The 19394-nt window shown below is 37.0% G+C and overlaps 3 protein-coding genes across 5 annotated transcripts; 1 reads left to right on the top strand and 2 right to left on the bottom strand.

The window, feature by feature from the left end:
* Positions 1-3157: 3157 nt before the first annotated feature.
* Positions 3158-7213, bottom strand: LOC129870801 (UBP1-associated protein 2C-like). The gene is made up of 2 exons (XM_055945665.1): positions 5817-7213; positions 3158-3442 (listed from the first exon to the last, which is right to left on the bottom strand). Exon 1 carries the CDS (start codon positions 7144-7146, stop codon positions 5818-5820), a length of 1329 nt encoding a protein of 442 aa, XP_055801640.1. The 5' UTR covers positions 7147-7213; the 3' UTR covers positions 3158-3442; position 5817.
* A 1627-nt stretch (positions 7214-8840) lies between these two features.
* On the top strand, positions 8841-14796 carry LOC129870445 (stress response protein NST1). 3 transcript variants are annotated; one of them, XM_055945246.1, is made up of 6 exons: positions 8841-8928; positions 10380-10819; positions 10899-10951; positions 11295-11332; positions 13152-13581; positions 13999-14796. In XM_055945246.1, exons 1-6 carry the CDS (start codon positions 8903-8905, stop codon positions 14242-14244), a joined length of 1233 nt encoding a protein of 410 aa, XP_055801221.1. In that variant the 5' UTR covers positions 8841-8902; the 3' UTR covers positions 14245-14796. The 3 variants fall into 3 exon arrangements, with proteins under 3 accessions (XP_055801221.1, XP_055801222.1, XP_055801220.1); XM_055945247.1 differs by lacking the exon at positions 8841-8928 and adding an exon at positions 8998-9469; XM_055945245.1 differs by lacking the exon at positions 8841-8928 and adding an exon at positions 9482-10309.
* A 770-nt stretch (positions 14797-15566) lies between these two features.
* Positions 15567-18981, bottom strand: LOC129870662 (multiple organellar RNA editing factor 8, chloroplastic/mitochondrial-like). The gene is made up of 4 exons (XM_055945498.1): positions 18581-18981; positions 17306-17403; positions 17126-17191; positions 15567-16423 (listed from the first exon to the last, which is right to left on the bottom strand). The coding sequence occupies exons 1-4, from the start codon at positions 18937-18939 to the stop codon at positions 15711-15713; spliced, it is 1236 nt and encodes a 411-aa protein (XP_055801473.1). The 5' UTR covers positions 18940-18981; the 3' UTR covers positions 15567-15710.
* Positions 18982-19394: the final 413 nt, after the last annotated feature.

Raw genomic sequence — 19394 nt, forward strand, 5'->3', positions numbered from 1 at the left:
CATTATCCCAAAAGCAGTACATTAAGAAGGTACTCAAGAGATTCAATATGACAGAAGCAAAAGTGGTTAGTACTCCTCTTGCTAAACACTTTAAGTTGAGTACGATCCAGAGTCTATCTACTAATGATGAGAAGAAGGAGATGTCATGTATTCCATGCTCTTCTGCAGTTGGTAGTTTGATGTATGCTATGGTTTGCACTAGACCAGATATTGCACATGCTATTGGTACTGTTAGCAGATTTCTTTCTAATCTTGGAAAGGAACACTAGAATGCAGTGAAATCGATACTGAGATATTTGAAGGGCACTTCAGATATGGAGTTGTGCTTTGGTAGTGGCAAGCCTGAACTTGTATGCTACACAGACTCTAATTTGGGAGGCAATCTTGACAATTCAAAATCCACTTCTAGTTATTTGATCACTTTTGCAGGGGGAGCTATTTCCTGGCAATCTAGACTACAGAAGTGCATAACTCTATCCACCACAGAAACTGAATATATTGCTATCACTGAAGGTGCTAAAGAATTACTTTGGATAAAGGAATTTATGAAAGATCTTGATTTTGAGCAGTCAAGATTCGTCTTATTCTGTGATAATCAGAGTGCTATTTATCTCACCAAGCACTCCACCTTTCATTCTAAGTTAAAGCATATTAGTAGAAAGTATCATTGGATTAGAATGGTCGTGGAAGAGAAATTATTTGAGGTTGAGAAGATACATACTAATGACAATACTTCAAATATGCTTTACAAAAGTGGTGATCGCAAAAAATCAATAGTTTTGTAGAGCAGCGACAGGCATGAAGCCTGTCAAGAGTTCCTCCACTTGAAGTCCATTTGGCCCTTTGACTGGAGAGGGAGTTTGTTGGGCTATGACCCATGTTCCATCCAAAGGCCCATGGCCTAATCTTGTTTGTAAAAGGAATGGAATAATTCTCCTAATTTGGTTCCCAATTCTATTTGGAAAAGAATTAAAATTATTATCCTATTTGAAGTTGGTTTTGGCTTTAGGAAAAAGTATCGCTCTACAAATAAGATGATTTGAGAGAATTATGCAATTGTTCATTGGTAGTGTCTTTGAGAGACATTAGGCACATAAGAGAGGTTTCTGAGAGAGCTTTCAACAAGAGAGAAGAGAGAAGAATAGGGTGTTTTCCACAGCAGTTTTGCCTCTCCGATCAGAAACCTTCAAATTGCGTTTGCCGATTCATTAACCGTAGGATCGGGCTGAAATTTTTACCGAGTGTTCCTAACATCTTAGTGTTTGATTTGAAGGGTGGAGATCGGATTTGAAGGTCAGCAACATCCCAATTTAGGTCCGAACAGTAGCTCTGTTTTGGGTGGTTTTCTTCCTATTACTTTTGTTGGTATAGCTATTGCTTCTCCTTGCTTAGCAATTGTTGTGTAGCTATTTAGAAGAATATTTGTAACTCTCTTATTGTTATAGTGGAGCAATTCGAATTTCGAAGATCCCGTGATTGTTACCTTCGATTTGAAGGGTTTTCCCACATTAAATTTGGTGTTATTTATCTTCTCTATTTTCGGATTTGCGTCTTTCCGTCATAACAAGTGGTATCAGAGCCAGATTCAATGGTTCAACGATCTAATGGATGAACCAACTTAAAAACAGGTGTTCAGCTTGGCGAATTCAATTCTAGCCGCAACCTATTTGGCAGTAATGAAGAATATTTTGGTTAAGAAATTTTGTCAGAGAGGTTCTTTACGCGAGACAAAAGATTTGATAGAGGAGATTTTGAAGATGGAGATGCAATCTGTTGAAGATTATGTGAAGAAGATGGAGCAAATTTATTTTGTCAAAAATTCAGGCCAAAAGGGAGAATTGTTGGGTGTTTGTCCCGACCTTCCTAGTATAATTGGATTTTCCTTTTCCTAATAAGAAAACACAAAGTTTCCATATATTTGGTTAATCTTTTTTCTTATAGAAAAATATTTATGACTCTATAAATAGAGACTCATTCTTTTTAATATAGTAGCATTCACAATGTAGTCCTAAGGGGCTTTGAGAGTTTTGTGGGGGAGGGGAGAACTATGAGACACAAGTGATACGTTATCACTTGTGTGAACCTCTTTGTATTCCGAGTGAATTATGTGGGATTATTTCTCTCAATATTTTGTATTCTCATATTTATAGTGGATTGCTCATCTCATCTTATGGATGTAGGTCGGTTGACCAAACCACATTAAATACTTGTGTCTCTTTTGGTATATTTCTCGTCTGTCTTCTTACTCGTGGTCTTTCAAGGTTTGCTTTGCTAGCTTCCGTATGACACCTAATTAATTTTGATCCTAACAAGTTGGTGGGAAAATGTCAACTTTACTTTAAGCTTGAATTTAGGAAGAAAAGGAGAAGTAAAGCTTGGAACATGGCTCCTCTAGCACTCAGGTATCCTTTCTAAGAGAGCAAACAGAAAACCTAATAAAAGGATTGAAAACTGACTTGTACATATTAGAAGATCATGTTTATTTTGCAATGACCATTAAAATATCATCTTTTTTAACTCATGGAGTTCCAAAAAGAATTCAGTAAGTATAGAACAAAAGCGTGATCAGTAAGTAATTGTATTTTTGTATGAACTTATCCATATTGTATATTGCTTATATACAAGTGAAGCCCTCATTTACGACAATAACAAAATTTCGTTACAAAAAAAAACTCACTTTCAATAATAGATGTATCCTAAACAAAATTGTTTTCAGCAAGATTGCACCCAAAAATCAACTTTAAATAGGTCTTGTAGCCTGACTTCTATAAGCCATCACAACACATAAAAAGGTTATGCACATCCTCAAATGCCAAGCAAAAAACAAGTGAAATACAATTTAGCCAGCCACAAATTTGGGAGACACTCATAAAATGCAAAATAAGGGATCCAAATGGCACTCCCATCCAGTTCACAAATGCAATCAATTGTAACCAAGATAATCACAACTTAAAATTAATTAATCAAACTCATTCTTCCAAATCATCCTCTCAAATCTCAAAAATAATTGACGAACATATATTGGACAACCAGGCAGACAATTGGGCACGCATAAAACCAATGCTTCATCACATACAAAAGAATGAAATCGTTGGCAAAAGAAAAAGGCACAAAAGAAGAAGACAATTAAAAGGCAAAGAAACTAAGGTCTTCCAAATACCATAAGAAACTAATTTCAGCAACTTCAACAGCAATCTAAAATTGTTTCAATACAGCGTATCGTTTCTAAGGCTCAAAAGCGTACAAGACATTACTATATTTATATCCAAACACAAACTCCAACTAAAACCCCAAAAAGCACAAGGCCTCCTGAAGAAAGAAGCAGCCTGAACACAATGTAGAAGCCAAAGTAGATAGCAAATCAAAACCATCAAACCAGACTTATAAACATCTGCATTCATCCAGAACCACTAAAAGCAGCTGCACCAAGCTGTCAAAACACCTGAATCAAACATCCACACAACTCAATAGATCATTCCACATCCAAAAATAAGACAAATCTTAAAGTGAAATCAAGAGAAAGGAACATGATAGTAGTTTAAAACTTTAGCAACACAAAAGGACAGTGCAAAAACAGAGAGAATTCAATCCAATCAATCTGGGATTAAAAACAATCCATCAAAAGACAGACAACATCAAAATCACTATCTGGAAGAAGAACAACAACAATAACAATCAATCAATCAATCAATCTAATCAATCTGCAATTACTAACAACGCATTAAAAGACAAACAACATCACAATCTAATCAAATCTGGATAATGTAAGTGGAGACAGAGAAAAAATAGATGATCTAGTAGAATATCCCATTGCTTCAATTCTTGATTGTTGTTAGGTGCCCTCAAAGCAAAAATTTCATGGTAACAAAACAAAATAGGTAACATCCAAAAGTTGATGTGGAAGGCACCCTAGCCTCCAAGCTGATGTGGGATGATATTCTCACATGGCACTCAGTTCCCTTCTCTATTTGGACAGGTAACTATGTTATTAGTTCTTCTTAGAAAGCATGTCCTTCTCTTCAGTTTCACAAAAAAAAAACATGCCCTTCTCTCTTGGGAACCTAGGGATTTCCAATGTGTCACTGCAGTTTTTGTTTCAGAGGAACTTTTTAAAGAGAAATGGTAAACTGAGTATAAAAAAGTTCTCCATAAAGTAACACTAAGATGACAAATTCCAGAGACAATAAAACTTCAGAAGCTTTCAGGCTAAACAACGAGGAAAAGCAACTATATGAATCACAGAAGACGTATGAATCATTTGTATCTGTTCTCTCAACAATCTAGTCAAGAAAGAAAAGTAAAAGAAAGTTTTCATGCATTTATTTCTTAGAATATTATTCATGTAGGAGCCAACTCCAACAGGAAATTGGCCCATGATATTTGGAGAACGTGCACTTCCATCATAGAAACTCTAACATATACTGAGTTTGCCACCATTATTAACCACTTGCAGCAATAGTAACCCCCTTCAATAACGTCTTCCTCCTTTGATGAGGTATCCTCACTCCTAAAACTAAGAAAATGAAAGGTATTTTTGATTGTTGAAATACTAGGATATGAAGGGTATTCTTAATTGTTTGCAAAAATCTATCCTGTCCAATTTTCACACAGAATACTTGTACAAAATGAAACAACCTCTGCAGACACCTTCATATATAACAATTTGAAAGACAGCAAAACAACAACCTGCGCAACACACATCATACTCGCATCTCTCCTCTCCCCACACCCACAACCCAAGAGAAAGTAGAGGGAACCAGCAAAACAAGGACAATAATAACAACTTAAAACAAAGAATTCACATCAATTTTACAGCGGAACGAGCTGGAGAATAGCCCAGGAGCATAGACAGTGACAGTTAAATCCAGCAGAAAAAGAAAAGGCAAAACTAAAATTTCCAATTGGGAAAACCTACACGTCCCTGAAAGCAGATTATTCAGACATGCTGAGAATTACAGGGAAGAGGACGGCGGGTACCTAGTTTTTTGGACAGAGAAGTTCATCTAGGCTAAGCCCTAGGACCAACTGCAACATTAGAAACTCAGGATAATGGGCCCACCCCTCTACCCTTCTCCCCTTAAATACAGAGCTTAGTTTGCATAGGGCTGAACCAGTGACCAAACTCCTAAGTCACTAGTCCCTCTGCCTTTGCCACTTGAACTAAGCCCGGGGCGAAGGGCACATAGATAGCACAAAAATAAAGAAAGGGAAGAGACAAATAGACTTTCATTTACAAGGGTGTTCAATGATGCATGTTCCTTTCTCTAAGGCAAAATGTCACTCTAAAATGTACAAACATTAATTAAGACGCATTCAACAAATTTCAAGAACACAAAGAACCCAAATATATGTGAATCAACCATATTGCCATAAAACAAATTTCACGAACTACATTAAGGGAACTTCTTTAGTGGTTTTTGCCTTCCTCTAGTTTTTCTCGTTTTATCACACCTAGTCTTACTTAGTAAAAGCTTATACCAGAAAAGATAGGTGAACATTAAGTATATCTACAACTAGATCATAGAATAAGCAAGCATATTCCACCAAAACTCATTAAAAATTAAGCCTACTTAAACGGCAGGTCACAAAAATGTTTATCATTCCAATCAAGCCTACACCCCACATTTCAAGCAAGAATATTCAACAGGCAGAATGCAAGGCATACAGATGGAAAAAGAACACTCGAGCACTGATCTACTCAAGGGACTGACGAATAGAACTACACAGAAGTGACCAGAAGTCCAAGATCAACCAAATCTGAGAGCACCAACCACCAATCACAACAATCACGTAAAAATGTAGAGGAAGAAATTTACCTCAGTAATATGAATGCATCCCCTGGTACATACCCCCAGGTGCAACTCTAGGTGCAGCTGATGCCCCAGGGCCTTGGTTTTGTAGCCCGTGAGGTTGATGTAAAGAACCATAATGAGAACCCTGTGGTGGATACTCTCCTGATGGCATCCCGGTTGAGCTTGGGGGTAGCCCATACATTGAAGATCCACGGCCAGCACCACCTAATGCACTACCAGGCCCAGGTAGTCCACCACCAGCACCGCCATAACCTCCACCAGCGGCAGTAGCACCACCAGTCAACCCGCCATATCCAGCTGAACCAGGCCCACCATAATGAGACCCCCCACCATATGGACCACCAATCCCTGAACCGTAACCACCACCCCCAGATTGGTTCCCAAAAGATGAACCACCAGGACCAGCCACACCGATACCATTTCCACTACCCAATGCCGAATTGGGACCATGTCCATGCGCACTATATGATGAATGCCCTGAAAAACCACCATAACCAATCCCACTAGGCGCACCATATTGCCCAGGACCCATCGGATCACCATGCCCATCTGTTTGGACCTGAACTCCTCCTGGACCTCCTACTCCAGGCTTTTTCTTCCCATCTATGGCCAACTTACAGTTCAACTGATGCCCATCAATATTCTTAACAGGATCCACCAACGAAGCCCGTGCCGCCTCGGCCGTCTTGTACACAAACAAAGCATACCCTTTTGACTTCCCAGTCGCCTTATCAAACCCTAAAGGTCCTTCCTCTATTTCCCCATACATCAAAAAGTGTTGTAAAATCCTCTCAGATTGCATATCATACGGCACATTAGATACATAAATCTTCCTCAGTGACACATCCACCGGATTATTCGAACTCCCACCACCAGGCCCACCTTGAATCCCAGCAGAAGCAAGCTGAGTAACCGTCATTCGACCATCAATCTTTTTACTCGGTTCCTTCAACGCAAGTAAAGCTCCATCAACATGCTTAAACGTAACAAATCCATATCCTTTGCTCTTCCCAGTAGCTTTATCAAGAATAACAACAGCTTCTTCTAACTCACCGTAATTCCCAAAAATCGACCTGATTTTTTCCGTGGTAGTTTCCCAGCCAAGTCCACGAACAAAGAGCTTTCTTTGGGTAGTATCACGATCGGCGATTACTCGTACTTGTTCAAGAACGTCGGTATGACGAACCACGGCGCTTTGTAGGATTTCTAACATTTGTTCAGGTGTAACAGATTCAAGAATTTTCCGAGCATCTTCGATTGAAAGCCTGCCGGCAACGGGAACGTCAGTGACAACGCCGTTGTCCTCAAGCTTTCTCTTCTTCATCAAGTCCATTTTTTTCACAGTAAAGAACTCTACGGAACAATGGAGCTTAAAACCCTAAATTCTAATTCTTTGAAACCCTATAAATATGTAATGTGGATTGAATTCGCTTTTGGGCTTTTAAGATAGCCCAATGTTGACAACCCAATCCTCCAAAGATATATTCATGTATCTCTTATTCATATTTATAAGATGATAAAATATGGTAAAAACTATATTGTAATTAGTTCATGCCAGAAATGGACGTATTGATTCGTGTACATAGAATGTTAAAGAAAGTTATTATATGTTCAGGTAAGTTTTAATAATATCATTATTGTTGTTGCAGATGTATGAGGTCAAGTAGTCTTTTGGTCCTCTGATGATACTTCTGAATCCAAAAGTATTTAAGATGATATATTCATATACCTTGATTCATATTTTTGAGATGGTAAAATATAGTAAAAGTTATATCAAAAATGAGTTTATTGGGATGGATTCACTGGTTCACTTAAAGGAGTGCATAGAATGTCAAAAAAAGTTATTCATGTTCAAGCAAGATTCAATAATACCATTGTTATTGTTACAGATGTATAAGATCGAGTGATTTTTTGATCCTCTGTTGGTACTTTTGAATTCAAAGCTGCATAAGAGGAACGTTGATTGTTGCTCAAACTGCAGCGGTAATTTCTATCCGTACGGTAGTGGATCAAGGTATGCAACGAGCAAAAGTTATGATAAAAGGTCTTGATCTCAAAAGAGACGCAATATTACTATCTATTCGTCGAAGTGGTTTTCATTCTTTTTACTTCGACTAGATTCTACAATCTAAGACTTGAAAATGGAAGATTTTTACCTTTTGAAACCCTCTCTTGTCAATTTTTGGGGGTTATGAGGAGAGACAGAGCTAAGTTGAAGAAGTATTGAGGAGATGTGATAAAACAGTATATGATGCAGTCATGCAGCTTCAGATTATCAGCGATATGACCTTGGATAGAAAGGTGTGGAGGACATGTATTAGCAGAAGCTTAGTATGCAATATAGTGTGGGTCATTGTATTTTGTTGTATTAATGTAGCTTTGTTTATTAGTACTTTGTCAGGTACTAGTTGTATTGTTTATTATTGTTTTCAATAATCAATCCTAGTATATCGTTGATTGTGTATCGATTATCGTATTATTTTGTTGCTATTTTTGTTTTATTCTGGTAGACATTGCAATGTTTACGTACTATACTTGCTTGATCGTCTCCTTCTTCTTCATATGTGAATTTGTTACACTTGAGCCGAAAGTCTTTCGAAAATAATATTTCTATCTCCACAAGGTAGTGACAAGGTCTGTATATATTTTACCCTTCTTAAACTCAACTTATGAAATTTTACTGAATATATTATTGTTATTGTTGAATTTCATACAATTCTTTTCAAGTTTGTTATTTACAACACTTGGAACATGTTTGGGCATTATAATTATTTACTTATTTTATTTTATTTTTTAATTTCAAATAAATTTTAAATGAGGTTTTTTTTATGAAAATAAAAAATGTAAGAGTTTTTTAATAAGATTTCGAATTTTTTTCAAATTATAATGAAGTTGTGTTTGAAATTTTTATAATCAAATTATGTTTTTCAAATAAGTAAAATAATATTTCGAAAAAAATGAATAATATTATTTGGTTTCATTTATACCCTTGGCTAAATTACAAAAGTTACATAATTGTGGGAACAAAATGATAAAAGAGAATCCATTAATGTATAATAAGAGAAATAGTTATCTAAAACGAATGGTTGATGCGCCTCTCAATCTTCTCCCCCATGTAAGCTCCCACTCTCTCTCTCTTGAATTTGCCAAAAATCTGACTGTAATTCAGAAACCCCATTTCCATAATTCGAAAAAAGGCTAAAGCTTTCTGTTTTTTTTTTAAAGAACTGGCATTGCATCGTTTCCATTTGTTTTTGCTAGATGTGAAGTCAAATTTCTAATGTCGTTGTTGTTGTTGTTGTATGAATTTATCGAGCTTCTTATATAGAGGCGGAGCTATGGTTTTGAGTTTATGGGTTCTGTTTTTTTTTTCTTCAAAAAAAGCAGCTTATTGGGGTCTTGATGAATTATTTATACATTTTGAGTGACTTTTAAACACAAATACAAGATTTGAGCACATTGAGGGAGCTTAACCCTATGTACCAATGTATAGAAAATCCATTGACCACCCAGGAAACTGATTATTGAGGGATAGGCATGGCATTGAGTATATGGAATGGTGATTTAGGTTAAGTTGATTGTTGGTATTTGCCTAGCTATCTTTTTGATGAATTGGGTGACTTGTACTTTGGTCCTTATGGTGAGAAATTCCAGGGGTGAGCTCCCAAGTTATTAGCACTACTTCATATGAAGTTCATAATGTTGTGCTCTGTTAGAAATTTGTAAATGAACGCTACCACAATTTTTGTTTATGAACTGTAGCAGACATGCACTTGGTAAATTATTTAAGCATAGAAGGATTTTATCACTAATTGGTCGAATATTTTCCAATGGGATTTTTAATACAAAATATGTTATCCTTGAGCTGAGGGTATGTTGTTGTGGAATTTCACTAGGTATGTTGTTGTTGAGGGTCTATCGGAAACAACCTCTCTACTTTTAAGGTAGGGGTAAAGTTGCGTACACATTACCTCCCCAAACCCCATTTGTGGGATTACACTGGGTATGTTCTTGGGATTTGTAATACAGTGTCATCATTTTTGCAGTTATCACTTTTTGCTTTAGTTTCATGTATCTGAAGTTCTGAGCCAACTTTTGTAGTCTCATTGTTTATCCTTTCCTCTCCTTCTCTTCTTTTTATTTTCTTTGGTTTTGTCTTGAAAGTCAAAATGATTATTAATCACATCCGGACTGTTCACTTGAGTTCTACTATAGTTTTTGCTCTAAATGTTTAGGTCTGCTTTAGTTTTAATGCTTGTTCAACTTATTGCTCGGTTTCTGGTTTGGTATTCTATTCTACTTTTTTTGGGCAAAAAGGTAAAACAATTTATGTGGAGCATAGCTTTTTGTGGTAGACACTGAACAAAGATCTGATATAACAATTTGTACTAAGAGCAGTGTGCTGTTGCCTTGATGGAATAAAAATATTATTTAACAAGAAATGGGCATGGAATGTATTGCTTTTGGCTGCATAGTAGGAGGCTTGGCTTTGGGTTGTATGTATTCTAATTAGTGTTATTTATCAAATGGAAGCAGACCTGATCAGTATATTTATTTATTCTCCAGGAAATTATCTCTTTCTCACCTTCCTATCAATACCACACGTAGCACTTTTCTCTCCCCAACTTCAGTCAGTGTGGCTGAGTGTACACGAAGTAGACTGAGCATATTAAAGTTAATCTATCATGCATCTATGGTTCAGAAAGATTCCCTATCATCAGGCTTTGCTGTTTCATCCGAAGGAGAAGACTCATATAAGCTGTACTATGCCAAAAATGGCTCGGCAGAGATGTTCCAATTCATGAGATGTAATGCAAGAAAACTAAGTGCTGATATGTCCAATGAGCAAGTTTTGACTGACGACTTTCAAGAAGAGAATTATTCCAACATGGACAAGGGTTTTAACAGCAAGGATGGTAAGGAAAAGGAAGTAGAAAGAAGAAGAAAGATTGGATTAGCAAACAGTGGAAAAGTGCCATGGAACAAAGGCAGGAAACACAGTCCAGGTAGGGCTTATATGGACGGTGATATGTTAATTTCTGCGACATATGTCTGTGTAGTTTAACTATTTGCAGTACCGTGCAGAGACTCGTGAAAAGATCAGACAGAGAACCAAAGAAGCTTTGAGTGATCCCAAGGTGAAGTCATGTAAGAATCAATTTGTACAATGTCCTTCATGTTGCGTTTACTTTTAAAATAGATGTGAAACATGTGCTGTTGTTGGAATAAAGAAAAATAATTAGTTTATTTAGTTCACATTTTTTTAAAATCTCCAAACAGTTTATACTTTTGGTTCTGCTTTGTAGTTTTGACTTGCACATGAAAGACCACAATATACACTGCGCTTTTTTCCTTTTTTCCCCTCAAAGCATTCCTTCTGGTGAATAGGAACTTACAGTTGTAGCATATGATAATGTTCTGACCTCTCTGGTACATATATATCATTCTCTTTTTCCTAAAATATATGTTATCTTATTTCAGGTAAGACGAAAGATGTCTGAATGTCCACGCTCTCTTAGGTATTTTCCTTCTCGTCTTTATTATAATTGGAAGTTGTATGCACTTATAATCTTATATAAGCTATACTTCATTGCGTCTTGATAAGATATTCAAGTCTGCTACGAATGCTCTGAAAAGCTTTGGATTTTCGATATGTTTAATGAGAGTTAAGGCCCAAAGTATGACGTCATGTTCTACTTTGCTAAGGAATAATTAACATTCAAGAGCTATGTTAAGTGCAAGAGTTAGCTTGGTTGTATGAGAACTTGAATTTCAGGATTTGGTACAATCTTGAGGAACTGTTACTGCCGAGCAGGGGACAACTAACTTAAATCAATGGGAATATATGTTTGTATATGTCTGTGGTATGTGTCAGCTTTTTGGTAGACTGACTCTCTCTCTCTCTCTCTCTCTCTCTCACTGTCTAAGTTCAAGCTAAAGATACTGTTGAGAAGAAAGTACTACCGCATAGAGAAGGGAATACCCTTGGCAAAGAGAGATAACAGAGAAAGCACTATATTAAGCAAAAATATTTGCTTAAAGTTCCAACTTCTAGCTCCCAGTTCTTCTTGGTTCTGTATGTGCTTCTGGCTAGCCACAATCATTTTCCTTGCTAATGAGAAATCTATTTAAGCAATTTCAGCTGGTTACCAGAGCTTTGTAACCTCCTCTTATGTCATTTTTTTGGATGGAGTACCTCCTCTTTATGTCATTTCTGACCAGAATAACTAAACAGAGAATGTATCATAGGCTTCCCCCCTCCCTTTTTTTTTGTTCACTGTGGCAATCTGAAGAAATCATACTATCCCATCTGTCTCTGCATACGACTTCTGGGACTCTCTGTGCATCGTGTAGTTGCAGCATCTGCTGCCAACACTCATTGGAGCAGGGACAAAAGAAGAAAAGGTGGTAATTAGCTTCTGTTAAAACTACAGAAAGTACTATCAGAAGGCTTAACTAATCCCACTTCATAATCCACATATGGTGGGAAGTCTTTCATAGCAGGCAAACAAAGCATGAGAACTCTTGCCCACCAAATTTTCACCTACGAAACAACAGAATGGGTAGGCTTGAAGCAAGACAAGTGAGCTTAACAGAGAACCTGCCAGTAATAGAAGGCGTCCATTTCATCATTGCTGTAAATGTTAAACAAATGCTGTAGCAGCTCAGAATTCCATCCACTGAAAGTTTGCTTCTAGTGAGCTATTTCCACCTTAAGTTATCCTCCAAAGAAAAGAGGGGTCGCAAGGAACAGATCAGGCTGAAATGTTGTCCATGTGATTCTGAAAAGAGGAATATCAAGATATTAGAGCTTAAAGGCTCCCTTTAAGTCCAAGAGGCAAAAATTCAGCCGACTTGCACCCTGCTTCAAACTGTGCATACAATCAGTCAAATTGACCAGCAAGGAAAACATGCTCCTGCTAAGCCACATAAACTGCAAAGTTTGGGAGCATTAGATATTTTCTTTTATGATATCATGTTCATCATAGCCATAGGTTGTGGGATAATGTCTAAAATCAATCCAAACAATAGTTCTGCTCCCTTTTTAAATTTGTTTTAGGAACTTAACTGGTTTGATATTTTAGAAGAAATTCAGTGGAGGATCTCTTACTTGGTATACTAGTGTGTGGTGTCTTGACCTTCTGTGCTAACCTTTGTGATCACAAGGAAGTTGCAAGTATAGCAAGAAGTTTTTCTCTTTACTCTAATATTGAAGTGTAGGAATTGTTTGATATTACTATCTCTAACTGCAGCATGAATAGTTCACCACAAAGAATAACTTGCAAAATAGACCTTTTCCATTTAAATCTGGAAGTTAATAATAACTCTCTTTTGCAGCAATCAGACCAAGATAAGAATACGCGCATCTCTCAGAAAGCTCTGGGGTGAACGATTACAATGGAAAAGGTCAAAGGAGAAATTTTTTCAGTCATGGGCTGAAAGCATTGCAAATGCTGCTAAGGTAGGTGGGAGCGACCAAGAAGAATTAGAATGGGACAGCTACGACAACATCAAAAGAGAGATAGCTCTCAAACAGCTTCAGTTGTCTGCAGAAAAGGCTAAGGCAAAAGAAATGACACGCATACGAGCTGAGAGAGCAGCACAGAGAAAGACGGAAAAGATGCAGAGGCTTGCTCAAAGGAGAAAAGAACGAGAAGAAAAGCAAAAAGTTGAAGGAAAAATGAAGAGACCAAGAAGACGGTCAAAGCAAGAGAAAGAAGAGTTGGCTGTTGCTGAAGAATTGAAACTCAAGGCGAAATTAGTGAAGGTCAGAACTCAACAAAACCTTGCTCGAACACTGAGTAAAATATGCATGGTTGTATTTGGTATGCTCTCACTTAGATGATCCCATAGATCAATTTCGATTGCTTTAGCCATTCCAAGAAATTACTGTCGCTGCTAAAATGAAGTCACAGATTATACTCTCTAACATCAAAATTTCAACTTTTTGCTCAATTCCCTTCTAGAAAAAGGAAACACACTGCACAAGTTAGCACCGAACTAGAAAATATCCCAAAATGAATTCCAGACGTGAGTGTGGCTAAAAAGTTGTCATTTTGGTGCATTATTTGTGTTTTATAAGTGATGTCAAATCCTGTGTGTTCACAGTTATCTGTGATTAAAAAGTTATCATCTTGGTGCCTTATTTTTGTTTTATAACTGATGCCATATCCCGTGTTCACAGATTCAGAAGAAGAAGTCCACACTCAGTCATGTTTGTAGAGAACATCGTCGAGCTTGGGAAAAACTCGATGTATCATTCATAAAGAGACCTCAAGTACAAAAACCAGTTTCACTTGCAGATCAGATTCGTTCTGCCAAGAAGAGAACAGAGGATGTGAATGGAAAAGCCTTTAGTATTGCATCCTCTGAATCTCAATCTATTGAAGTATCTGCAGAGGCCAGATTTTTCACAGTAGAAACAAAATGACAAAGAACTATTTTCTCCAATCATTCACTAGCATTAGCATATGAGAATGTCTGGACAACTTTGCCCCGTCTTCTTCGGGAGCTCTCTGTCCTTGGTCATTCTGGGGATCTGAAGCTCAATGTAATGGCTCTCACTCATCTGTCAGAGAGAACACATGTTAGAATTTTCAATTCCAGGATTAACATAAGCTACCTGTAGAAAAAGAAATGGGAAAAGGAAAAGCAAAAAAATGGATTGCCAACCATCTGTTCTCAAGTCGCATTTGCTGATGAATTTGTTCAAGTTGAAATTAATTCATTTTCAGTGTTGCATTCAGCAATCTTTCATTGTATATCAACCTGCTCATATGAAAAATATTATTTCTTTTCGATGATGCCAAAAGGGGGAAGATTGACTTGTATTTGATTTGAGAATATGTGACATGATGATCATTGATGAAGAAAGAACCTGGCTCCCTAAACTACTTGCCCTGAATCAGGATAGATCTGCCAGCATTAGTTGTGCCTGCTGAAACTGCAACTAAGAAATGATAGTCCATGCAATTTAACAAGATTTGAAGTGGTTCCAGAAATTGTTTACCTAGTTAGTAGTTTGATTATCAGTTAATAAATAGAGAAATACTTACTCTCTTGCATTTTACTTCTCTAGTATATTGAAAATATAATTTTCCTACTTCTCTACTAAAGAAAATCAAGAGAGAATTAACTTCCTTTTTTCAGTTTTACCCTTATCATTAAGTAACCATTTACTAATCTAATTGAAATATTATTAGTAGTAAAATCTTGATTTTCAAAGTATCATTAATAAGGATAATAAAGTAAAATGAACACTTAATTAATGAGTTTAAGAAGAGTACAAAATGCAAATTGGACAAATAAAAGGGAAAAAACTCCATTGTGTATTGGACAGTTTGGATACCCAAAGATGGGCTAACCCAAATTAACCTACCACAAATCATCAGCACAAACTGACCCAAACACAACTTTCCTAAAAACCGTCATATATCAGTGTGTTGCTTTTAACAAAATCATCAAATCAACGTGGAGAAATACTGCAACATCACAAAACTAAGTATAATATAAGCTGAAACTGGGCGAGCTAGTCTATTACTCATCATGTAGCTCATCTTGCCAACTTAATCCCAAACAGACCACATTTGTCACCCCTACCAACTAGTGGGTGAATCTTTCACTGCACAAATTTATTGCAGTTGAAGCTATATAGCAGTTCACCCCTTCCAGGCTGCAAAATATCTGATTAGGAATCCAAAACTTCTAATATGATGATGGCACTGAAATAGATAAGAGAGGAACTTTAAATAATTTTTGGCACTGCATAACTCAGTATGTAATATCATTCGTACTTCAAACTATTCTGAGGACAACGTGCTATCAAAACGCCAAAAGACATCACTTCGTGAAATAAAACCATCTAGCATTGACAACTAAACACGTATCTACAGCTCCTTATTGGTAATTAGGAGTGGGCATATCTCTTCCAGGCATGTTTTGATTCTGATAGGAGTTCCCATCAGATGTATTAGGAGCATAGCTCTGGTTTGGCCCTGGACCTGTTTGGTAAGGCGTGCCTCCATTGTTTGGTCCACCGCCACTGTATTGGGAACTAGGTGCGTTGTTTGGCACCCCATAGTTATGGGGAGGCCCTCCACCCATGTTGGGTGGCGGCATGTTCGGTTGCTGCATCCCACCTCCAAGCGGTGGCCCTCCCATGCTTGGCTGATGCATCCCGCCTGCATGAGGTGGTGGCCCTCCGAAGCCTTGCTGCTGCATGGGTGGCCTTCTCATGTCTGGCTGGTGCATCCCGCCTGCATGGGGTGGCCCTCCCATGCCTTGCTGCTGGTGCATCCCGCCTGCATAGGGTGGCCCTCCCATGCCTTGCTGTTGGTGCATCCCGCCCATGTTAGGTTGCTGCATGCCGCCTATGTTGGGTGGTGGTGCATTCCTCATGTTGGGAGGCCCCCCTGCTGCCATGTTGGATCCAGGGTTCTGACTGGGTTGATTCTGCATCTCTCTTCTTCTCTCGAAGTTTCTGGATCTATCAAAATTACGAGGTCGATCATTGCGCCTGTTTCTCTCATTAGCACGAGCATTGTTTCTCACCCATTCCTCGTGATATTTCGGGTCATATGGTACAGCCTGTCCATTGATAAAAGGTTCCCCTGCAACATGCATTACATTAGTCATAAGATCAGTTGATGCACCATGTATAATAACTGACACACATGACTAGTTTACAAGGGACATTATAATTGCGTAAAATTATTATACTTAAAGTTGCAACTTTCTGCAACCATATGCCATAATATACTAGAAGATACAGTTTACCCTGGAGTAAATGGGCATTCTGGTAACACTGAAAAGGGTGATTGATTTTTTTATCAGAAGGCCTCCAACTTTTTTGTAAAAAGTGACGAGCATGAACCAAGACACGTAACATATATTTCTTTTCTTTTCGTCTGGAAAAACAAATACAGCAAGCTTATCAAAATATATTGGCCTGAAATGATAATATGAGGTTCCGACTTGGATCAAACAGCCAATCCTAACTTCTAAAATATACATCTTTCCTACAAGGCTTTTAAATATACAGTAAAAATGACAATTGCAGATAGGAACGCTCATTCAGGCAGAAGATGCAATTAAAAAGGAAGCACTCTCTAGTCTAGAGCCTAGAAACCTACTCTAAATTCATAAGTCTACAGCAAATTAAATTACTATGTGTCCACAATTAGATGAGAAAAAATAGAAAACCACTCTAATTTCATAACAAGTGCGATAATCCAAAATAAGATGGACCAGAAATGTTAAACTAGTGCTGACAGAGCAAGGCTGATAGGACTGCAAAAGATGGAACTGCTTACCTCCATAATCTTTATTTCTGACATCGAGATAAGAATCAGGAAGCACCCAACGAACCTTAGGCAACTCTGTACATGAATGGAAAGAAACAAGTGATTAGGCCTTCCACCAATTTACTCACTGTCATGAATTACCCGGAAAAAAAAGGGGAGGTAGAAGTAGGGGGGTAACAACTGCATTACCTTTTAGTTTGTAAGAAAGTTCTTCAGATACAAGAGCACCAAAAGCAAAGTAATGTCTAGTTGAGACAGAATATATCTTCATTCGTGCTTCCTCCTCACTGCAAGATTAACTATTAATATAAGCCACCTATAAAAATAAACTAATCTTTCTTTCAGGTATTTATCAAGCCAAGCACTTGTACAGTCTTTGAACTCCTCATCAACACAAGCTAACAGCTTTGCTTTACAGAAAAAAAAAGTATATATTGGTTCACACAAGGCATATATTTACATATAAGAAGTATAGGCACACCACACAGGGAAGTTTGTTTATCCTTATATATCATTTCTCACTGGTTAAGCTATTCATCATATTCAGGTTTAATTAAACTAGGGTGTTTTGCTGTATTCAGTATGGAGGAAAATATCTGGTTGGGTATAAGAGTAGGTAACATATATAGTCCTACTAGGGTTAGTATACAGTGTAAGGATGATGTTTATGTTTTGAGTATTAAAAGTTTACACGATTGTCAAAATTATTGATTGAAACAAGTGATACATAGTAGAATTTTGGCATAATTTGAAGGAAAATGACCGCCGCTACCCTGGATAGCGGCCATGTTCCTTGTCTTGGTGGAAAATACTTTATTTGGACAAAACATTTTCCACAATGCAAGTGATAAGGAGTAGAATTTGTAATATTCCCAAAGAAAAATGACTACCACCACAAAGACGGAGGCTATTTTCCTTGTTTTGGTAGAAAATGCTCTATTTTGAGAAAACATTAGGCCACAGACAAATCTGTCTCATCATAAACTATACTGAAAATACATTATCACTAATCACTTTTAGCATATTAAGATTAAAACATATTTTTTCCCAATGTTTTACCCTTGAACTTAATTATTTATACCCCAAATTATTTATCAAGAGCTAAGACTAAACATCATTTAATATGAATATGGTGGAGGAGTTCAAAGTCCAAAGTGGACAAGTAAAAGTGAACGGGATAATATCATATTAATGGAATCTGCACAGTTTTTAGTATCAATGCTTTTCCTTACTTTTTTATATAATTAGGTAGAAATTGACCCAGTTTCTCATTGAACAAAGGTACAATATAATCAAATTGGGCGGATTTACTGCAGTAGCAAATAACAGAGCATCACATTAAAGTAACAAGTAAGAATTCAATAGTACCAAAAGTAATAAAACAGTAAACAATTATAATTAGGTTTTACTAAAATGGAGCTGAAACAAGAGAAGAAACTAAAAATGCAGAGAAATGAGCAAAACCTCCCAACAATCGTAGCAAGAGTTTTGATGTAGCTATCAATGATTTCATCTCTGGTGGGGTCACCTTCAGGCTTCTCCATTACAACAAGCCAGTGTTCAAAATCGCATCCATCAAGCAAAATCGTTTCCTTTGGAGGTCGATTAGACCAGTTAGGATTCGGGTCATTGAGTGACGACGACGTTTGGCGAGTGGCAAACCCTCTAGAAAACGCTGTCGGTGCCGGAGAGACATTTCGTAAGTTGGACGCAACGGAGGTAAGTGGCCGCAGGCGGTGGAGAGATAAAGTGCTCGGAGTTGTAGAGAGAGAAAGAGAGTTGCAGGAGCGTTTGAATGCATTGAGTAAAGAACGAGACGCCATTTTCGTTTCTACAAAACCCTAGCTCTGTGATAATTTGGAGGGTTTATCGGGTTTTAATAGAAAATATCGCCTCTCAAAATGTTCCCTAATGTTTAGTTTGGTCCCTAAAGTTTCAAAATGTGTGAAATGCATCTTGATATGATAGATTCTAAATCTGAATACACATTTAAATAATAAAATGTGCAATTGAGATGTTTGAATTTGAATATTAAGATATTGTATTTAAGACGTACATAAATACTAAATAATTAAGATGACATTTAAATAATAAAATGTGCAATTGAGATGTTTGAATTTGAATATTAAGATATTGTATTTAAGACGTACATAAATACTAAATAATTAAGATGATTTGTTTTTTCAACATCTTAATAAATAAAATTTATATTTACTTACAAATTAATAAATATAATTTAATATTATTTTAATAAAATGTGTTTTTAAAAAATATTTGA

The sequence above is a fragment of the Solanum dulcamara genome, chromosome 10 (assembly GCF_947179165.1).
Source record: "Solanum dulcamara chromosome 10, daSolDulc1.2, whole genome shotgun sequence".
In the NCBI taxonomy this organism is placed as follows: domain Eukaryota; kingdom Viridiplantae; phylum Streptophyta; class Magnoliopsida; order Solanales; family Solanaceae; genus Solanum; species Solanum dulcamara.